Below are 18,337 nucleotides of genomic sequence, written 5' to 3'. Positions count from 1 at the left end.
GTCTCCGAAGCAGCTCCTGGTGGTACAGTCATTTTCTCCCTTTCTTCTCCCCGTTCAAGCTGCATGGCAAATGCTTCAGTAGGGATTAAAAAGATAACTCTCCCCAGCGGAAATTAATCGGGAGAGTCCAGAAGAAGCCCTTTGACAAACTCCGACCACATCAAGGCTCAAAGTCTAGGGTCCAGCATTTTTGTGTTATGTGAACGAAACATCCAAAGGTGTGGCAACGGGAAAACCACACAAACCGTTCAGTTTATAGCCTCTCCCTCCACCCCTTCCCCACAAAACGATGGTGGGAGCCTTTTGTAAAAGCAACAAGAGGAACATCACCAACTACACTTGACCCAAGGCGGGGGTCATCCCAAAGATGAAGCCGGCAGAAACGCTAGCAAATGCCGTGCAGAGTGGACCACTGTGCCCGCGTAAGGAGACTTCGTTCCTCCCTTTTAAACTGGTGCTCTGTGTGTGCCCTCACACAGGTGGGCTGAAAGGGAGCCCCCCCACCCCAAAGCCTAAATTCCCTATTACTAATGCTTCCCACTTCCAGGCGGGCAACGATAGCCTTCTCCCAGAATGATGCCCGCGGAGCAGTGCCGAGGGCGCGTGGGCGACCTACCCAGATGAGAAGCTGGGCCAGGACCACATTGCCCTTCCGGCAGGCCAGGTGCAGCGCCGTGCGGCCGTCCCCCTCCCCGCAGGTCTCGTTCACTTCGTCCCGGGAGCCGTGCGCCAGCAGCAAGATGACCGTCCGCAGGTCCTCGTCGGCGGTGGCCCGCAGCAGGTGCTGGCCCGGGGACAGCTCCGTGCACGCCAGCGGGGCCAGGAAGAGCTTCTGCTCGTACTTGGCCCGGATCCACCTCTCCTTCTCTTCCCTGCAAGAGTCACCAGACAGGCGAGGTCACGACCGCGAGGCAGAACCGAGGCTGCACCCCTCTGCCCAGCCACCACCATGTGTGTGGTGTGTGGTCCGGAGGCGTCCAGGGGGCGGTGACAAGTGTCTTCACCCGGCACCAGGAAGCCCCCCTCGGGGGAAAGGCTTCCCTACAGTGTACAAAGTGGGTCCCCACCAGGAGCACCACCTGGGCACCTGTTAGAGATGCAGGTTCTCAGGCCCCGTCCCAGCCCCCAGAATCAGAACCCCTGGGATGTGTTTTAACCAGCCCTGCAGGGGATTCTGATGTCCTAAGGTGTGAGAACCAGGGATCGGCCTTGAGCTCTCATGTGATTTCTTTTTTTTTTTCTTTTTTTTTTGCGGTACGCGGGCCTCACACTGTTGTGGCCTCTCCCGTTGCGGAGCACAGGCTCCGGACGCGCAGGCTCCGCAGCATGTGGACTCTTCCCGGACCGGGGCACGAACCCGCGTCCCCTGCATCGGCAGGCGGACTCTCAACCACTGCGCCACCAGGGAAGTCCTCTCATGTGATTTCTTCTGCTTTTTGTGGCCCCAGAAGAATCACCCCGCTGCCCGGGGTCCCGCCCAACGCAGGATGGATGCCACAGGCTCGGAGGCCTCATCCACTTTAAGCGGCCACAGTCAGAGCCAGGATTACAGACCACTTGGCTGGAGTCCAGGGGGCAGGGTGGCCGGTGGGCTCTCCCACCTGGTGTGACCTCGAGGGCTTAGTTCTCAACCTCATCGGCCGGGGAGGGGGTGTGTGTGAGCTCGGAGGTCTTACAGACACTCCCGTGGAAGAAAATGCTGCTACAGACGACACATGAAAAGGCAGCGAATCCAACGGGGAAAAGAGATGCAAGCGAAGCTCGTGACCCTGCGCGGCTTTCTTAGCTCTCGGGACACCTGGGGGAGCCTCGGTGAGGGCGTCAACGACTCCTTCAAGACGAAGAGCAGCCGGGTGGGTTTTCCAGGGAAAGTGGGCTGAGGCCCAGCCTAGGAGGCCAGGCAGGGGGCCCCCTGAGGCCAGAGCTGAGTCAGGGTGCAGAGGGCAGGAGGACACGGGGAGGGAAGGTGTGAGGCACGATGGGCATGGCAGCTGGTGCCCCTCCCCCAGGAGCATAACCCCAGCGGGGTGGGAGTGCTAACAGGCCCACTCTCTGGGGCCCAAAGAGGACAGTATGTTGCCTGAGACATCTGGAAGGAGGGCTGGGGAAGGGAGGAGGGGGCAGGATGGGAAGAGAGGAGCTGAAGAAGGAGAGAAGAAACCAACAGCAAGGTGTGTTTATATTGACCGGAAGGAGAAGACCCCGGGCCGTCTACTCGTGCACTTGGGCCGCTAAGGGTGGATTTGGGTGTTGCCTCTTCTAGTACAGGTGAAGACCACTGAAAACAACTCAGTAATCCTCAAGACTGCAGCACTGCTGGGGGGAAAAAACTGGGGGGGAAATGCACAAGACAGAAGTGAGATTTCACAAGTAGCTCTTGAAATGAGAGAGTCTGGGAACAGAATGGGGCCAGGGTTGGGAGCGGGGGTAGGGGGAGTGGGGTGGGGGACCTTAGGCCGGACAGATGCTTTTTTTTTTTTTTGATGTGGACAATTTTTTAAGTCTTTATTGAATTTGTTACAATATTGCTTCTGTTTTATGGCTGCGAGGCATGTGGGATCCTAGCTCCGTGACCAGGGATTGAACCTGCACCCCCTGCCGTGGAAGGCAAAGTCTTAACCACTGGACCGCCAGGGAAGTCCCCGGACGGATGCTCTTTGATGAGGCTGATGAAAGAAGCAACAGAAGCCCTAGAGATAAGAAGTGACTGTAATTACCCACAGAGACGTACATATACACGGATCCACAATTGCCCTGTCCTAAAACTCAGCATTTTCTCCGGGGGAGTCAGGAGGGTACATAGCTACAAACCACACAGGGGCATCACCTGGGGCCTCCGCTGGACTGGAGAAAGAAAACTCGTTACCCGTGACATTTTTCCTTTCCAAGTACAGAATAAAGGCCCTGTTTACACCTTTTACCCGTGTTGACATTGCTCCTGGTGATGTAGTGTCGGGTTAGCCCTAATCTGTTTCTAAATACTTAGGCAAACATTTTCTTCCAGGAGTAAATCTGGATTAGTTTTGCTTCGCTTCCTGGTCCCTACGAGGGACCCCCGAGCGACCCCCCGACCCTTTTCATTAGGCCATTTCTAGGACGAGCACGTGGCTGCAGCTGAGAACTCACACCAGCACCCGGAGGCCGGCTGCACAGCCTCCCTCACTTGGGCCAAAATACAAGCACAAAAGCGCCGGCGACACCTTGGAAATACCGGAAGAGGTGAAAGGCGAAAAAACCCCAGGCCGGGCCTTGCTGTTCGTGTTACTTAAAAACCTTATTTCAAATGTATTAAACATATGTTGATGCATTTCATAAATCGCCGAAGAGCAAAACGCGAATTAAATGAAAAGGGACAGCAGTGGGCGAGATACAGCCAGATTTTCAAGTTCCAATCTGCTAATTCTCATTTCTTGGTAGGCATTAAAATCAGACCTCTTTTACTCTGCTCCGGTTGATTTTAATACTCATTGCCAAGTCATTCAGGGACAAACCAGAGGATGGAACACGGTAGCTACAGTCCTAACTGCAATTATTCCATTTTCTTTTTAATATTGGAAGACCCCAGCCAAAGAACGAGGTCAGACCCCCCAGCTTCTAGCTCCTCTGTCGTGGTCCATGTGGTCTCTTGGGGAACGCCCCACCCCAAGCTCACCTGAATTCACTGAACTCGACACGTGTCTGAATGATGAGTGCATTTAAGCTGTTCTTTGCTTTTAAAAATCAGTGTCGTTCGCAATACGTAATAAAGGCAGGTCCAGGTTTCGTGGGGCTGAAAACACGTACCATTTGGGGAGCCTTCTGTAAGAGGAAGACTCTGAGATTATGTACGTGAAACGAGGAACAGGGAGGAGGGCCTGGGGCTTGGGCTTCCTTAGCCTGGAGCGGGGTGATGATTATTTGTGAGGGTTTCAGAACCTCCAACAACTCAAATACAGAAAACAGGCTTGATACTGGGAACTGTCCCCAAGTGATGCTGCCAGGAGACAAAAGCAGCGAAAGCCTCTAGGCAGCCTTCTCGCTGGGGCCCACCTTTCCCAGCCCCACGTCCACACGGCCCCTCACCTCCACCAAGGGCCTCCCCAGATCTGTTTAATGCACGGTTTTTATTATCTGACAGGACCACGGCTCTTCACCAAAACTTCTTGTGTTATTTAAAAATAAGCATTCGATGCCGGCTTCTGGGTCCTGCAGGACGGTGATGTTTCGGTGTTTGTTTGTTTTTTTTTTTCAGACACCAGGAGGCCGGAGAGCAAAGGAAGGCAGACCACTGGGCCTTGAGTCTGTGTCAGGCGTGCTGCTTCTCCACAGCTGAAATCCAACTGGAAGGAGCAGGGGATTCAGGAACGTTTCTGTTTTGTGGGAGCTAATTCAGCAACCCCCATGCGTGCATCAGCGCTTAATATTAGTTACAGCCTATGTCCTGCGGTCACTGTCCACGCTGACAAACCGGGAGGAAAGCTTAATTCTGCATGCTCCCTGCAGTGGCCAGAGGGAGGGAAAAGAGAGTCCACACTGAGCTAAAAGGCTGCGGGTTTCGGCCTTGGAGAGGCTGGCGTTCATGTGCTTGCTTTGTTCTTCTTTGTGGTGCAGATCTTTGCAACTTCAGTCACTTCCTGGGCCCTCGTTTCCTCATCTGTAAAACGGGCACAGTGACGTCTACAGCAGGCAAGGTGGTTTTGGAATTTGAAGTCACGTGTTCGGACGAAGTGCTGGCCGTACACAGTGGTTCCCTGACACATGGCGGCCGTGGCTGTCCTGATGCTTGAAGAGAAGAACATCTCTCAAGACTCGCCCTGCTGTCGTGCACACAAGCGCTCCCCGTGGGGGCGTCGCGGGTGATGAGGCGGCGTTGGGGGCAGGGGGGTGGGGCCTGACACTCCCGCTGGGTGGGCGAGGGGACCCTGGCCAGAGGCCTTGACAAACCCATGGGGGTCCTGTGGGGCTCCCCCTCCAGGGTGCAGAAGGACCTGAGACACTGGGGTGAGGAGTGCTCAGCAAATTCGAACGACCCCATAGCTGTCAGGACCTCTGGGGCCAAGTCTGGTTGGCCTCTGCCCGTGGCCTTGAGCATCTAAAGCCTTCCTGGATGTTATGGACTGACTGTGTCCCCCCCGCCCCCGATTCGTGGACTGAAGCCCTACCCCACCCAACGTGACTGTATTTGAAGACAGAGCATTTAGGAAGTAATCGAGGTGGACTGAGGTCACGGTCCTGGTCCGTATAAGAAGGGGAAGAGACAGCTGGGGGTCTTTCTCCCCGTGCACAGAGGAGAGGACACAGCCGGTAGGTGGGTCTGCAGGCCAGGAAGAGGCCTCAACAGAAACCAACCCTGCCGACACCCTGACCTTGGATTTCCAGCCTCCGGAGCTGTGAGAAAATGAACTTGTATTATTTAACCCCTCCGCCTCCTCTACCCCGTCTATGGTATTTTGTTATGGCAGCTGGTCTGACTAATACACTGGACAGCCACATGGTCCACTGTTTCCACTTGGCTTCTGTGCCAACAGTCACCATGGGAAAGACAGATACTCTGACAATGATTCCTTTTCTGCGAGAATATTCTGTCTAAAACCATTCGCCCCAAGAAACCACGATGCCAAAGCACAGATACCCTAATGGTGACTCTGACGTCCCAATCTTGCTTCTGGGATTCCCGGCTTGTCTCGGCCCAGCCTTTCTTTTTCCCCAAGGAAGGCCAGTTCAAGAGCAGTGTAGCTGGCAGTACATTACCTCACCTCATTCCAGTCCCCTGGAGGCTCACTGCTCACAGCCTCCGTTAGCTAATGAGCTAAAAAATGAATTATTGGCACGGCTGGCCATCAGCAGAGAGGAGGAGGCCCCGCTCCTCATTTGAGCCCTGCGGTGACACACCTTTAAATAAATCAGCTGCACGGGACCAGGGAAAATGAGAGAACGGGCCACTCATCACGAGACACCAACCCAATCCCCCCAAAGAGAAAGACAAGATACAGTCGAAGGCACAGGAGTAACTGTTTTCTCTCCTTCTTGCCTAAGATGAAACCCTTTCCAGGTAGCCTTCCATGCCCTCTGGGCCCAGGAAACTGCCTCGTGTGTGAGCCTGGGGCCCAGGTCTCGGAAGCCGTGACTCCAGGGTCCTGTGGGGTTTGCCGGGCTCAGCTGGTCTGCTAGGACTGCAGCCTGACAGATGAGGCTTTGCCGCACTTGACCTTGAGGGGTGTTGACTCGGCCAAGGCTCCACCAAAGGTGATCCCGGGGGCGCACCTCACCTGCAACCCGCAGATTTAGTGCCTGCCGAATGGAATCAACTACCAGCACCAGTAAATACCGCGAGGCCCCACTGAGGAGGGGCCGTCTCCAAGCCGCAGGAGCGCTTCCTGTGATGGTGCTGCTGGTGACGGTGACGATGGTGACAACAGTGACCGGCTTTGTGGACGATTCCTGACCCTGGAACACCCGCCGTGTTCTTACGAGTGACCTACATGTCGAATGCTGAACACCATGCATGTGTGACGGCAGAATTGTGGCCATATTTTGGGAAATCATGACATAAAGGAAAGGCTTCAGGAAAAGAGATGGGTCATTTTGTGGCAAGCTTCAGAAGATGGGGAAAAGGGTGGAGTCTGGAATTGACAGACACGGCTTTTTTTTTTTTTTTTTTTTTGCGGTACGCGGGCCTCTCACTGTTGTGGCCTCTCCCGTTGCGGAGCACAGGCTCTGGACACACAGGCTCAGCGGCCATGGCTCACAGGCCCAGCCGCTCCGCGGCATGTGGGATCCTCCCGGATCGGGGCACGAACCCGCGTCCCCTGCATCAGCAGGCGGACTCTCAACCACTGCGCCACCAGGGAAGCCCGAGTTACCTGTTTTATATATAGTACTGTGTACATGTTAATCTTTGTTTGCAGTTTTATAGTAAACTTTAAGCCTTTCTCATCCTTCCTTGACCTTTATTTACCAAGCAATGGACAGGTCACTGATAAAATAGCTGGACTCTGTTGCACACACTAGGAAAATCCCCAAGAGCATCAGAGCTAATGTTTATTAAGTACTTCTGATGTGTTAGCCGCTGGGCTAATTATCTGGTTTCATTCTGACAACACCTGGTGGGGTAGGTCCTGCTATCATTCCCCCACAGTTTAGAAGGTGAAGACGGTCTTGCTGGGTCCCCGACCTGAGACGGCCCAAGCGGCTGTCCCCGGTGGTCACTGCCTGAGCTCTTCCTCCGGGCTCTGCCACCTCCCAAATAAGGAAACTTGATCCCATCTGGAAGGGCATCGCCTGCGTTGTGGGATTCCAGCCGAGTCCTCAGCACTCCGCCCACCCGTTCTCTTCAATCACCTCACCACGTGGTGATGGGTCAATGTGAGTCGCTTTGGAGAATCTAGAGCTGTACCACCCCGGGGGCAGCATGAGCCACGCACAGGTGTTTGAATTAATCCAGATGAAACAGCAAGTCCCGCTCCTCTAGACGCGCCACACGGGTCAAGTGCTCAGTGGCGCCAGGGCTGGCGGCTGCTGTCTCGGGCAGTGCAGACGATCTAGAGCGTCTCTATGACTGGATCTAGAGCTGCTCCATCCTGGCAGGGATCGTGCTCATCCAGACAACCTGTCTAGATCAGCACTAGGGAGGGTTTTTCTCTCCCATTTTTGTCTTACCCAAATTATTTGGGAATAACCATAAACGCAGAATGAAGAGAAAGGAAATCACCAATGTCTGTGTGGGAGACGGAGTGGGACGGAAGCCAATGCAGAGGCCAGCACTCAGGACAGCAGCTTCTCTAGGCAGCCGGGTCCCGGGGGGCGGGCACCTGTCACTGCTGGTGGCCATGACGTCACTGGAGCACCGCAAACGCGCGCTGTCAGTGAGGAGCTAAGGGCAGGGCGGGTCTCAAAGACCCTTCGGGAAAGCTGAGGCTGAGTTGGAGCCGCACGAGACCCGCGCCACGCCCCTTAGAGAAACGCCGTCTTGATGTGGTCGGTGGCCCCTCCTCTGTCCACCGGAGGGCTACAGGGATGCGGCCACACTCAGCCGCCACCAGCTGTGCTTGGCATCTGGCAGGGAGGGCCCGGGGTAACAAGGTTAATGCGCTGGCTTCCCAGCAAAGACCATTTTAGCAAATAACCACAAAGCTTCTGATTGACTTCCAGCACCGTTTTGTGGTCCCCAGGAGCAGACACGGGAGCCGCGGCCAGACGTTCCCTGGGTCCTCAAGGGGCCCACCGTGGAGGCAGGATGGACGATGTTTTGGGGTGACGTGCAGAGCGGTCAGCCTTCCCATCTCCACAAACGAGGCTTTCTCTGGCTCGGACCCTGGGCAGGCATGGCCTTTCCCAGAAGCCCCCTCAGTGTCGAGCCGAACGTGTTCATTTTGATGGGAGACCCTCCTCCCGAATGTTTGAAGGCCAAGAACTTTTTGGGGGCTTATCACACTGCTTCTTCCAGAAACATCTTTTTTCTTTCCCCCTCACGGGGTGGGAAAGGATTTTTCAATAGTGACTTTATTTATTTATTTGGGCGCCCCACGCGGCATGTGGGGTCTTACTTCCCTGACCAGGGATCAAACCCGCGCCCCCTGCACTGGAAGCATGTGGAGCCTTAACCACTGGACCTCTAGGGAAGTCTCTCAACAGTAATTTTAAAGGAGATTTTGTAGCAAAGTGTACCAGAGTGGAGGAATGTCCTTTGGGGTGAGGTGGAGAAACTGGAGGAGACCTGCACTGCTTTAAATGGTGACCCAAGAGGCCAGGAAGAGGAAAGAAAGCGCTAGCTAGCAGCAAGGAATTTCCCAAGTGTCTTTCGGCCTCAAGCAAAACAGGAACTGGAAGGGGAGGCATGGTAGAGGGGGCTGGAACAATATGTTAGGAAAACAGAGGGGCTTCCTCTCTCTGCAGGGGAAGACCCCGGCCCACTGCGAGCCCCGGCACGCATGCTTTCTCCCCCGGCCGCGTTGCCAAGGGGGCCGGCCTCGGGATGGGGGAGGGCAGCCAACAAAGACTGATGGCTATTTATTCCTTAATTACCAAAAGCTTTTAAGAAACTGGCCACTGTAAATCCCACATGCAGAGAGCAGAAGGCAATGGACAAGGATTTATGCTCACGGGGCAAAGACAAAATAAATATCCTGCCTGACTTCGGATCAATATTATGAGTGTTTTTGCCAACCTGCAGGGTGCTTTATGAGCTCGGAGGAACAGAACAGGATCATTATTAATTAAATAAAGTCAACTGCATTAGGCTTATTATTTCGGCGAGTCACAGTTAAGTGTGCCAGGCGGCAGGGGTTGGGGGCGGGTGGGCAGATCGCGGCCCCGGCAGCCCAGGAGTGAGAGTCTGTGCTCAGGTGCAGGCCCCGTGCGACAGGCTCAGCCCTGCGCCGTCCCAGAAGGTGCGGGTAAGGGCACTCGTCTCCCCCCACACCTTAGTCCGAGGTCCAGGTGGAGGCCTGGGGCCCTCGTGGCTTTGTTGTCATGAGCACTGGGCATCTCCCAGCACCTGCCTGTTTGGAACCTGACCGGGCTGAGTGGGAATATATCCCAGGATACAAGCAGTGACGCAAATGCAACATCATCCCTCTACAGGTTTGAGGCAACCTAGGAGGATTTTGCTTCGGAACCTCAAAGCCGGAATAAAGGAGACGTCAGGCTGGGTCACCGGCTCGCGCTGGCCTGGAAGTGAGCAGGCATTAGATGAATGAATGCACAAAACCCGGCTCAAGTTCCACAACCTGTTGGTTGTCTGCAATGTGCTGGTGCTTGCAGGGAAAAAAAAAGAGACCTGGGCCTTTCGGGGAGCGTGGCTGCACTCAGCCTCTCCGCAACCTCGGTTTCCCCTCTGGAGAGGCTGCTTCTGAAGTTCAAGGCCCCCACGAGCATCCGCTTGGGAGGTCAATGATGGATGGAAGGTGCCCCCCTGGGACTGGGTGAGCCCTGCACAGTCGGGCCAGACATCCCCCCGCTTCCCGGGTCTGTGCGACGGAATGCCTCCGCTGAGCCTTCTGTTTGGACAAATCAATCTGTACATCGCGCAGCACCCAGGGCAGCCACCCACTCATAGCTTTCAACCACCTTGTTTGGGACCAGCTCAACCTCGGGCCACTCCCAGACGAGGCAGAGATGCAGCCGAGGGGCCTCTCCAGTGGATGCTGTCCTGCTGCCACCAGCACCGTGACCCCGGCAAGCGGCCCAGAGAGTCTCCCTCCCCCGCTGCCCCGCTGCGAGCCACCTGCACTGCGTTCTCAGGCTCCACTCGTGAGAAATTCATTCCAGAATGAAAGAACCTGCTGCATTCATTTGCTGGTCCCTGGAATCGCAGCCCCCAGAGCCCACCTGTGTCAACCCTGCAACTGTCCGCTCAGGAGGCCACCAGGTTAGAAAAGGTGGGTATGGGTCAAGGGAAGGCAGGACAGGGGTGGAGGGCTGTCTTCCGGGTGCAATGGACAGAGCTGGGGGCAGTGCGCAGGGAGCCCAGAGGCCGGCGTAGGCGGCAGGTGGAGTGGGGAGGAAGCAGAGTGGGGACGCTGAGAGCAATTTCGAGAAAGTCTAACTCTTTTTTTTTTTTTTTTTTTTTTAACATCTTTATTGGGGTATAATTACTTTACAATGGTGTGTTAGTTTCTGCTTTATAACAAAGTGAATCAGTTATACATATACATATGTTCCCATATCTCTTCCCTCTTGCGTCTCCCTCCCTCCCACCCTCCCTATCCCACCCCTCCAGGCTGTCACAGAGCACCGAGCCAATATCCCTGTGCCATGCGGCTGCTTCCCACTAGCTATCTACCTTACTACGTTTGTTAGTGTGTATATGTCCATGACTCTCTCTCGCCCCGTCACAGCTTACCCTTCCCCCTCCCCATAACCTCAAGTCCGTTCTCTAGGAGGTCTGCGTCTTTATTCCTGCCTTACCCCTAGGTTCTTCATGACATTTTTTTTTTTTCTTAAATTCCATATATATGTGTTAGCATACTGTATTTGTCTTTTTCTTTCTGACTTACTTCACTGTGTATGAGAGAAAGTCTAACTCTTAAGTGAATCATTTTCAGAAGCAGGTTACGCCAGTAGAAAAAGGCAGAACATCAGATTGTTCCAGAAGCAGCTGAAATATGTTCAACATTTTTTTCAATTTTTAAAATTTTCAATGTTTTTTATTTTCAATATTTTTATTGAAAATATTTTTTTATTTTTAAGTTTTCACTATTTCCCCCTATTTTCTCATCTATCGTAAAATAAGACAACAAGACATAGGAAGTTAAGGGGAAACATGGCCGTGGCACTCCTCCCTCCACTCACAGACTCTCTTCTTGTCTCTGTGCTTCCTCCTTGTCATTTCCACTCACAGACACAGCTCATCTCGTTGGACTTTTAGCACAGACGCCTTTATTGTTACGTGCAAAGCTGGTCTGATAAACTAAGTCTGTGAGTCAGTTTGCAAATTGAGTGTGGTTTTTACACAGTAACCCTAGCTCAGCTGCGGGAGCCACACACACACTAGATGCTTCTGTAGGTCAACACTAGAAAAAAGGCGGACAACTGTTTGAAAGCATAAATCCCGATAAATCTGTGCCAACTGAGAGGGAGCCTGAGGCAGTCAGGTGAGGCGGTCCTAGATTCTGCGTAATGTGGCATGAAACGGGACGCACCCCGGCGGCACTCGCGGCAGCCCTGTTGGTAGGACCCCCATCACAGCGAATTAAGTTCACCATAACAGTGGCTGATGGGATCGGCTTTGGAACATATCACATCATAAACAGATAAGGGAAGAGAAATGGCCCTTTTCCTCCACTCGGAATACTGTAAAATGGATAGAAGCCTTTGCTGGGTGTGCACCAGCGCCCTTTAAACACCAGGGAGCAAGAACTCCATGGCTCTTCTTAAAAGAAAAATCGAGCGACAGGATGGAGTGGGGCAGAGGGCCAAGCATGACCCGGTGGCTGCTGGCTAAGTGGTCATTAAACACACAGAGAGAGAGAGACAGAGAGAGAGACAGAGAGAGAGAGAGAGGGAGAGAGAGAGGCTGTAGGTTATGGAGTGGTGACTCATTTGGAAAGCAATGGAGAGTTGAGTAGGTTTCTAGTAAAAACTGCCAAGTGGCTTTAAGAACTACAGTCTTTGGTAATATTATTATTTTTTAAGACAAAAGATGATTGATTTTAAACAATAAAGAATCATCTTAATGTAGATTTCCTTTTAATTTTTTTCTGGGGGTGGGTGCACAGAGGGAATTGGAAGAATCACATGGTTTCTCAATGGCAAAACAAACAAAACAATAACAACAACAACAAAATGGATTTTAAAAGAGGAAAAGCATTCCAGAGGGTTTGCAAATGGATAAGGGCATTTAGAACAAATTTGCATGTTATCTTTTTTCAAAATATGAAACCACAGAAACATGCTGAAAGACACTAATATGATTGGGGTCAGCTGGACTGACACATTCCTTACAGTGGGGATGACTTGCCAGCAGCCACTCACACGGGCCAAGATGAATTCCATTCCAATGTAATGACAACTGAAAATTTATTAGAGACCCTCTTAGAGAAAACCCAACAAATGAAGGATGCTAGTTTTTCATTCTCAACTAATCTTAAATGTTAAAAATATTAGACCCACATCGACACATCCACTAGGTAGTGTTTTTTTCTAAATTTGGTTGTGAAGGGGTGGGGCTGATCCCAAGAATGATCATCAGGAGTGTATTTGTGAATTCTCTGGAGTAAGGAAAGCATTTACTATGAAAGAAGCTAAAGATAAATTTTTTCCTTAAAATCACCAAACTTCTATCTAATGGGATCGGAAGGCAGAAACTGGTCAGATGTTTTATTTTCCACAATCGACACAGAGTTTAACTTGCCCAACGGCACTGTCTTTGATATTAAGACATTAAAACATTAATGGCGACACTCGAGTCTATCTGCTCAGCTTTTTCCTGGAGCGGGAATCTTAGCACAGTGGCATGAAGAAGACCTCGGGGGCTCACCAGCCCGAGGCCAGCTTCATCTGGGCGGGCGCAAGCTCTGCAGCTGCACCCTGAGCTCACAAGGGGCCTGTGCTTGATGTAATGGCCTAAGGGTGCTGTCTTGAAATTCCTGCTAATGACTGGACAAGGGCTGCACAGTTGCATTCTCTACTGAGCCCCATAACTTCTCTAGCTGGCCCAGGACAGGCCAGTCGCTTTCAAGTATCAGTTGGTGGCAAAGCTGTCGCCAATCCACTGTAGTGAGCTTTCCATAAAGCTAGATTTTTAAAATTTTAAGGCAGGCCTTTTTCTGATGCTACATTCTTTCTGCTTTTCTGGATGCTAACACGTCCTTTCACGAAATCATGGTGATAGTAAACGATTTATTTAATTTCCTAACTTGGCAACGTTAAGAACCAGCTACTACCACATCTACCCCTAAATATATTTTACAACCTGACGTAACTGGGAAGCTCCATCAGCCCAGTCCCTTTCTGCGGATGGTTTTGTCCAAGGCGGGACCGCTCGCTGGGGCAGTCAGGAGACCAGGGCAAGTCTCTGCTCTCAAGCCCATGCTCTGGGCTTTCCAATCTGTCCTTGTGCATGAGGATGTTTGAGAGACTTTAAAAAGTCTTTTAGAAAAAAAGCATCTCATCGAGACAGCCGACACTCCATTTTTAATGTGTCAAAAATCCAGACCCTGGGAAAACAGTATGGAGGTGCCTCAAGAAACTAAACAGAATTACTGCAGGGCCCAGCAATCCCAATTCTGGGTTTATAGCCAGAAGAACTGAAAGGGGTACTTGTACACCTGTGTTCACGACATTCCTCACAATGGCCAAGAGGTACAACTCAAAGGTTCATCGACAGATGAACAAAATGTAGTCTAGCTATGCAGTGGAATATTAGTCAGCCTTAAAAATGAAGGGAATTCTGATATTGGCTGCAACATTTGTGGACCTTGAGGACATGATGCTAAGTGAAATAAGTCAGTTGCACGCAAAAAATATTGTATGATTCCTCTTACACGAGGTCCCGAGAGTAGTCAAATTCATAGCGGCAGAAGGTAGAAGGGTGGCTTTCAAGGACTCGGGGAGAGGGGATGGGAGTTACTGTTTAATTGGGACAGAGTTTCAGTTTGGGAAGATGAAAAAGTTTTGGAGAGAATGGTGGTGACGGCTGCATGACAATATGAACGCACTTCCTGCCACTGGACTGTACACTTAACATTGACTAAAACGGTCAATTTGATGTTCTATGTATTTTACCACAATTAAAGATAAAATCCAGAACCTGAATGCTCTCTTGTTCCCTCATACAGATACCACTGTGTGAGTCTCTGACATTTCATGCCTGCCTTTTGACGGCTCATATACTATTATACTCCAGGACCTCAAAAATAATATAACATTATTATTGCTAATATGTGGTCTATGTTCGGTTTCCCCCAAATGATCCCAAAATGTCCTCTAGAGTTGAATTTTCCTTCCAATTCAGAAGTCAGTCAATGAGGATGCGATGCACCTGGTCACCCCACTTCTTTCATCTCCTCTAACCTAACAAACAGTTCCCTCCCCTTTTTGGTCTTTCATTATATTGACTGTTTCAAGGACTCCAAAAGCTAGTTCTACGGTAGAAGGTCCCCCACCCTGTTTTGTCTGATTTGATTCAGGTCACATATTTCTGTTGCGAACACTACACAGGTGGCACGTTCTCCTCTGTCACATCAGGAGGTACAGACTGGGGGGTGGTCCCAAGGCCAAACCTGAGCACAGGGTTAAAGCAGGGCCCCTGGTCCTGTCCTCTCTCTGGAACCTTCTTCCTCTTAAAACTAACAAGTGATCTGGGGGCGGATACCTCGAGCCGGTGAATCTCCTGTTCCTCTCAGACCTTCCCCCACAAGTGCTGTGGCATCACTTACGATCGCCGATCAATTATTACATTCTCAGTTACAAGACAGAGCTTTTCCGATTCTCTCATTCTTTCTGTTTATTAGTTGGCATCTTCTGTAAAGAAGAGGTCCCCCCCTGCCCCTTTCTGGAGTATCACTGTAGATTCTTAGACTTTAGAAAACTAAGTGTGTCATGTAAACTATTATCAACATGATGCTTTTTGATCCTTAAATTGCTCCGGTTTGGCCAGTGGGAGGCCCTGTGCGCAGCCTGCTACTCTATCTGACATGTCTCCCTTCCTCCCTGTCGGTCTCTTGCTTTCTGGCACAGCACGATGTCCTAGGTCCATCCTACTTTCTCAGATCTGGAATAAGCCGTTTCCTTAAGGAGTCCTGATTCTTTTTTACGGAAGCCACCATTGATTTGGCTTTGTTTTTATCACTTAAAATTTGAGATAATTGTAGATCACATGTAGTTAGAAGAAATACCGAGAGATCCCATGCACCCCTTACCTAGTGTCCCCCAATGGTAGCATCTTGAAAAACTACAGCACAATATAACAGTCAAGGTATCTTGCTATCGATACAATCCAGCCATCGTGTTCAGATTTCCCATTTTACTTGCAGTTGTTCAAATCTGTGTGTATGAATTTAGTTCTACGCAATCTCATTAAAGGTAAGTTTCCGTATCTACTCCACAGTCAAGATAAGGAGCATCTCCCTTACAAGGGTCCCTCTGGTTGCCCTTTTATAACCACACCCACCTCCCTCCTGCCCATTCTCTGCATCTCTAACCCCCTGGCAACCACTCGTCTGTTCCGTTTCTATAATTTTGCCGTTTCGAGAATGTTTTGTAAATGGAATCATGTGGCCTGTAGTCTTTGGGGATGGGCTTCATTCACTCAGTGTAATTCTCTGATGACCCATCCAAGCTGCTGGGTGTATCACTGCTCACTCCTTTGCATTGCTGAGTACTATTCCATGGCACGGATGTGTCCCAGCTTGCTTAACCGGATCACCCACTGAAGGACGTCTCCTATTCTGGGCTGTTACAAATAAAACTGCGTGAACATTCGTTAAAAGGTCTTTGTGTGAACATAAGCCTTCTTTCTCTGGTATGAATGCCATGGGGTACAGCTGCTGCCGGGTCATGTGGGACTTGTGTGTTTCGTTCTAGAAGAAACTGCCCACCTGTTTTCCAGAGTAGAAGAAATCAATTTTTCAAAACAAGAATTGATAAAAAGCAATTCCTTTATGAAAAAGGCACTGTGGGGCTTCCCTGGTGGCACAGTGGTTGAGAGTCCGCCTGCCGATGCAGGGGACGCGGGTTCGTGTCCCGGTCCGGGAGGATCCCACATGCCGCGGAGCGGCTGGGCCTGTGAGCCATGGCCGCTGAGCCTGCGCGTCCGGAGCCTGTTGCTCCACAACAGGAGAGGCCACAGCAGTGAGAGGCCCGTGTACCACAAAAAAAAAAAAAAAAAAAAAAAAAAGGCACTGTGAGGGCCCTTATGATTTAGAGGGACGTGATATCCCCGCATCAGAACACGGTACCCTGGGGGCCCGGGGCCACTGCAGCCTCTGTCTTCATCCCCTCCGACACTCCTGGGCAGACTGAGGGGCACAGATTAGCTTCAGGAATTTGATGGGACAGAAAAATGAGTACAGACACGCCAATGTGTGGGGGGTGTGTGGGTAGAAAGCACGGCTGAAGAGGTGGCACGGGGGATCAAAAAGGGGGTTCACACGTACATCGACAAGCGAGGACTGAGTTTACACGGTGGTCAGTGAGAAAATGGCAGCCCCGTCTCTGCTAGTTTCCAGTAGAAAAAAAGGGATGAAAATAACACAAGTCTGAACACCCGAGAGCACACTGCAGACGCGCCTCCTGCACACCGCCGTCCCCAGTTCTTGGCTCCGACGGGGGCCTCTGACTCGCCTGGAAAAGCCGTGTCTACGTTCCCACACCTCTCTCCCGCCCCTCCCCAGTCTCTCCGGGGCACATTTGGAAATTATTTTAAAAGATAAAATGCCTCTAATCTGTTACCCATTAGGAGAAACACGTGAATATTATTTTCTAATTTGTGACTCTTGAGTGTGTCTGAAACACCAGAGAGAAGTAATTGAAATAATTATGTCTGATCCTGCATATTTCTATTATGCTCCCGAAATAAGAGGGTGGATGTGTCCTCTTTGCGTGATATGCCCGGGGGTTGAAAGTATCCCTGAGAACATCAAAGCGCTGGACAAGAATGGCCACAAAACTGCAATTTCTACCCAGCCCGGCGGTGGCCCGAGCAGCTGGGGCCCTGGGCCAGGCAACGGCTGAGTGGAGACGTGGAGGGTAGTGGGGCTTCCCGGTAAATACGGGCTCTTCCCTGCAACCCACTTGCCCCAAACTCCCCTACCCAAGTGACTAATTTGCTGCTGGAGACCTGAAGTATGAGGCATCAGCCTGATTTATAACATGAGCCGCGTGGATTTTTTTTTTTTTTAAATCCAGTTATAGTGCGACTTGAGTGACTAACTCCTGAAAATTGGCAATTTCTTGGTGGTTAACAGCAGAAGGTCCACCAATGAGAGGCGAGGCCCGCTAACAAATTTATAGGGCGTTATATGCCAATTAGACCTCGTCAGCCATTCAAAAGGCAGGGACGCCAATCAGGTTACCATTCCACAAATGCACCCTTTATCACCGACACTCCTGCAATTCAATCCCCCTTTATATGTTTGAAAAGCAGCATATTAACGCTGACTGTACAGGAACCTAATTTTCAGACGGCCTTTCTGGTTAAACCACCTCCTTTTCTTCTAGGCAAACTCGTCTTTGTTCTCCAGCGGGAAACAAGGACCTGACATGAGCATGAAATCTACATGGGACAAGATGCATTCCAGACTCTGGGTTTCCCCGCCAGACACCGGCCCTCAGGGGGACCTCAGGGTTTACTGGTATCACTATGCTGTTATTTAGTCAGGCACCACCTAGTCATACGCTAGCACGCCCAAGGCCTAGTGGGCATTCATCTCCACCTCGTGGTCACTGGACAGTACATCTCCTGGAACGCAGTCCTGGCAACTGGGGGACCAAGAGGCACAAAGGTAAATACGCTCTTTTCGGAACAGTGAGGAAACAGGTAGACCTGCCCAGGGAAACAGCATGGAAGTTTGCTCGTTGCATTAAAGCAGCTGACTGGACTTTTAATTTTGTATGTTTTCTTTGAAGGAAAAAAAAATTCACAGAAGTGCACGCTCTCTGAGAAAAAGCCAGCTGTGTAGAAATGTACAAAATGGACTTAGCTGCTGCTGCCCACATCACTGGTCTGGCTTGCACCCTCTCCTCCTGGACGTTTCCTGCTCTGCACAGCACCCCAAGTACGGTCTCCACCCCTTCTTTTTCCATTCCCTGAAGTGATGAATGTCAGCTCCCTTCCACCTCTATACTTTGAAATATAGACTCCTTCTTCCCCTTACCTGAAGTGAGTTCTTTGAATCTGATTTGATTACCACCAACA

At 51.1% G+C, this 18,337-nt stretch overlaps 1 protein-coding gene across 6 annotated transcripts in view; it reads right to left on the bottom strand.

The window, feature by feature from the left end:
• The window catches only part of AGAP1 (ArfGAP with GTPase domain, ankyrin repeat and PH domain 1), a 563,651-nt gene that overhangs the window by 10,359 nt on the left and 534,955 nt on the right, over positions 1-18,337 (bottom strand). For all 6 annotated transcript variants that reach the window (XM_079924566.1, XM_079924567.1, XM_079924562.1 and 3 more), the window contains one exon: positions 617-872. In XM_079924566.1, coding sequence (XP_079780692.1) covers positions 617-872 — 256 coding nt within the window. The remainder of the gene's footprint in view (positions 1-616; positions 873-18,337) is intronic.

Source organism: Stenella coeruleoalba, assembly GCF_951394435.1.
Source record: "Stenella coeruleoalba genome assembly, chromosome: 6".
In the NCBI taxonomy this organism is placed as follows: domain Eukaryota; kingdom Metazoa; phylum Chordata; class Mammalia; order Artiodactyla; family Delphinidae; genus Stenella; species Stenella coeruleoalba.
Note: the sequence above shows the minus strand (reverse complement) of the source record. Positions and strands in the feature narration are given on the sequence as shown.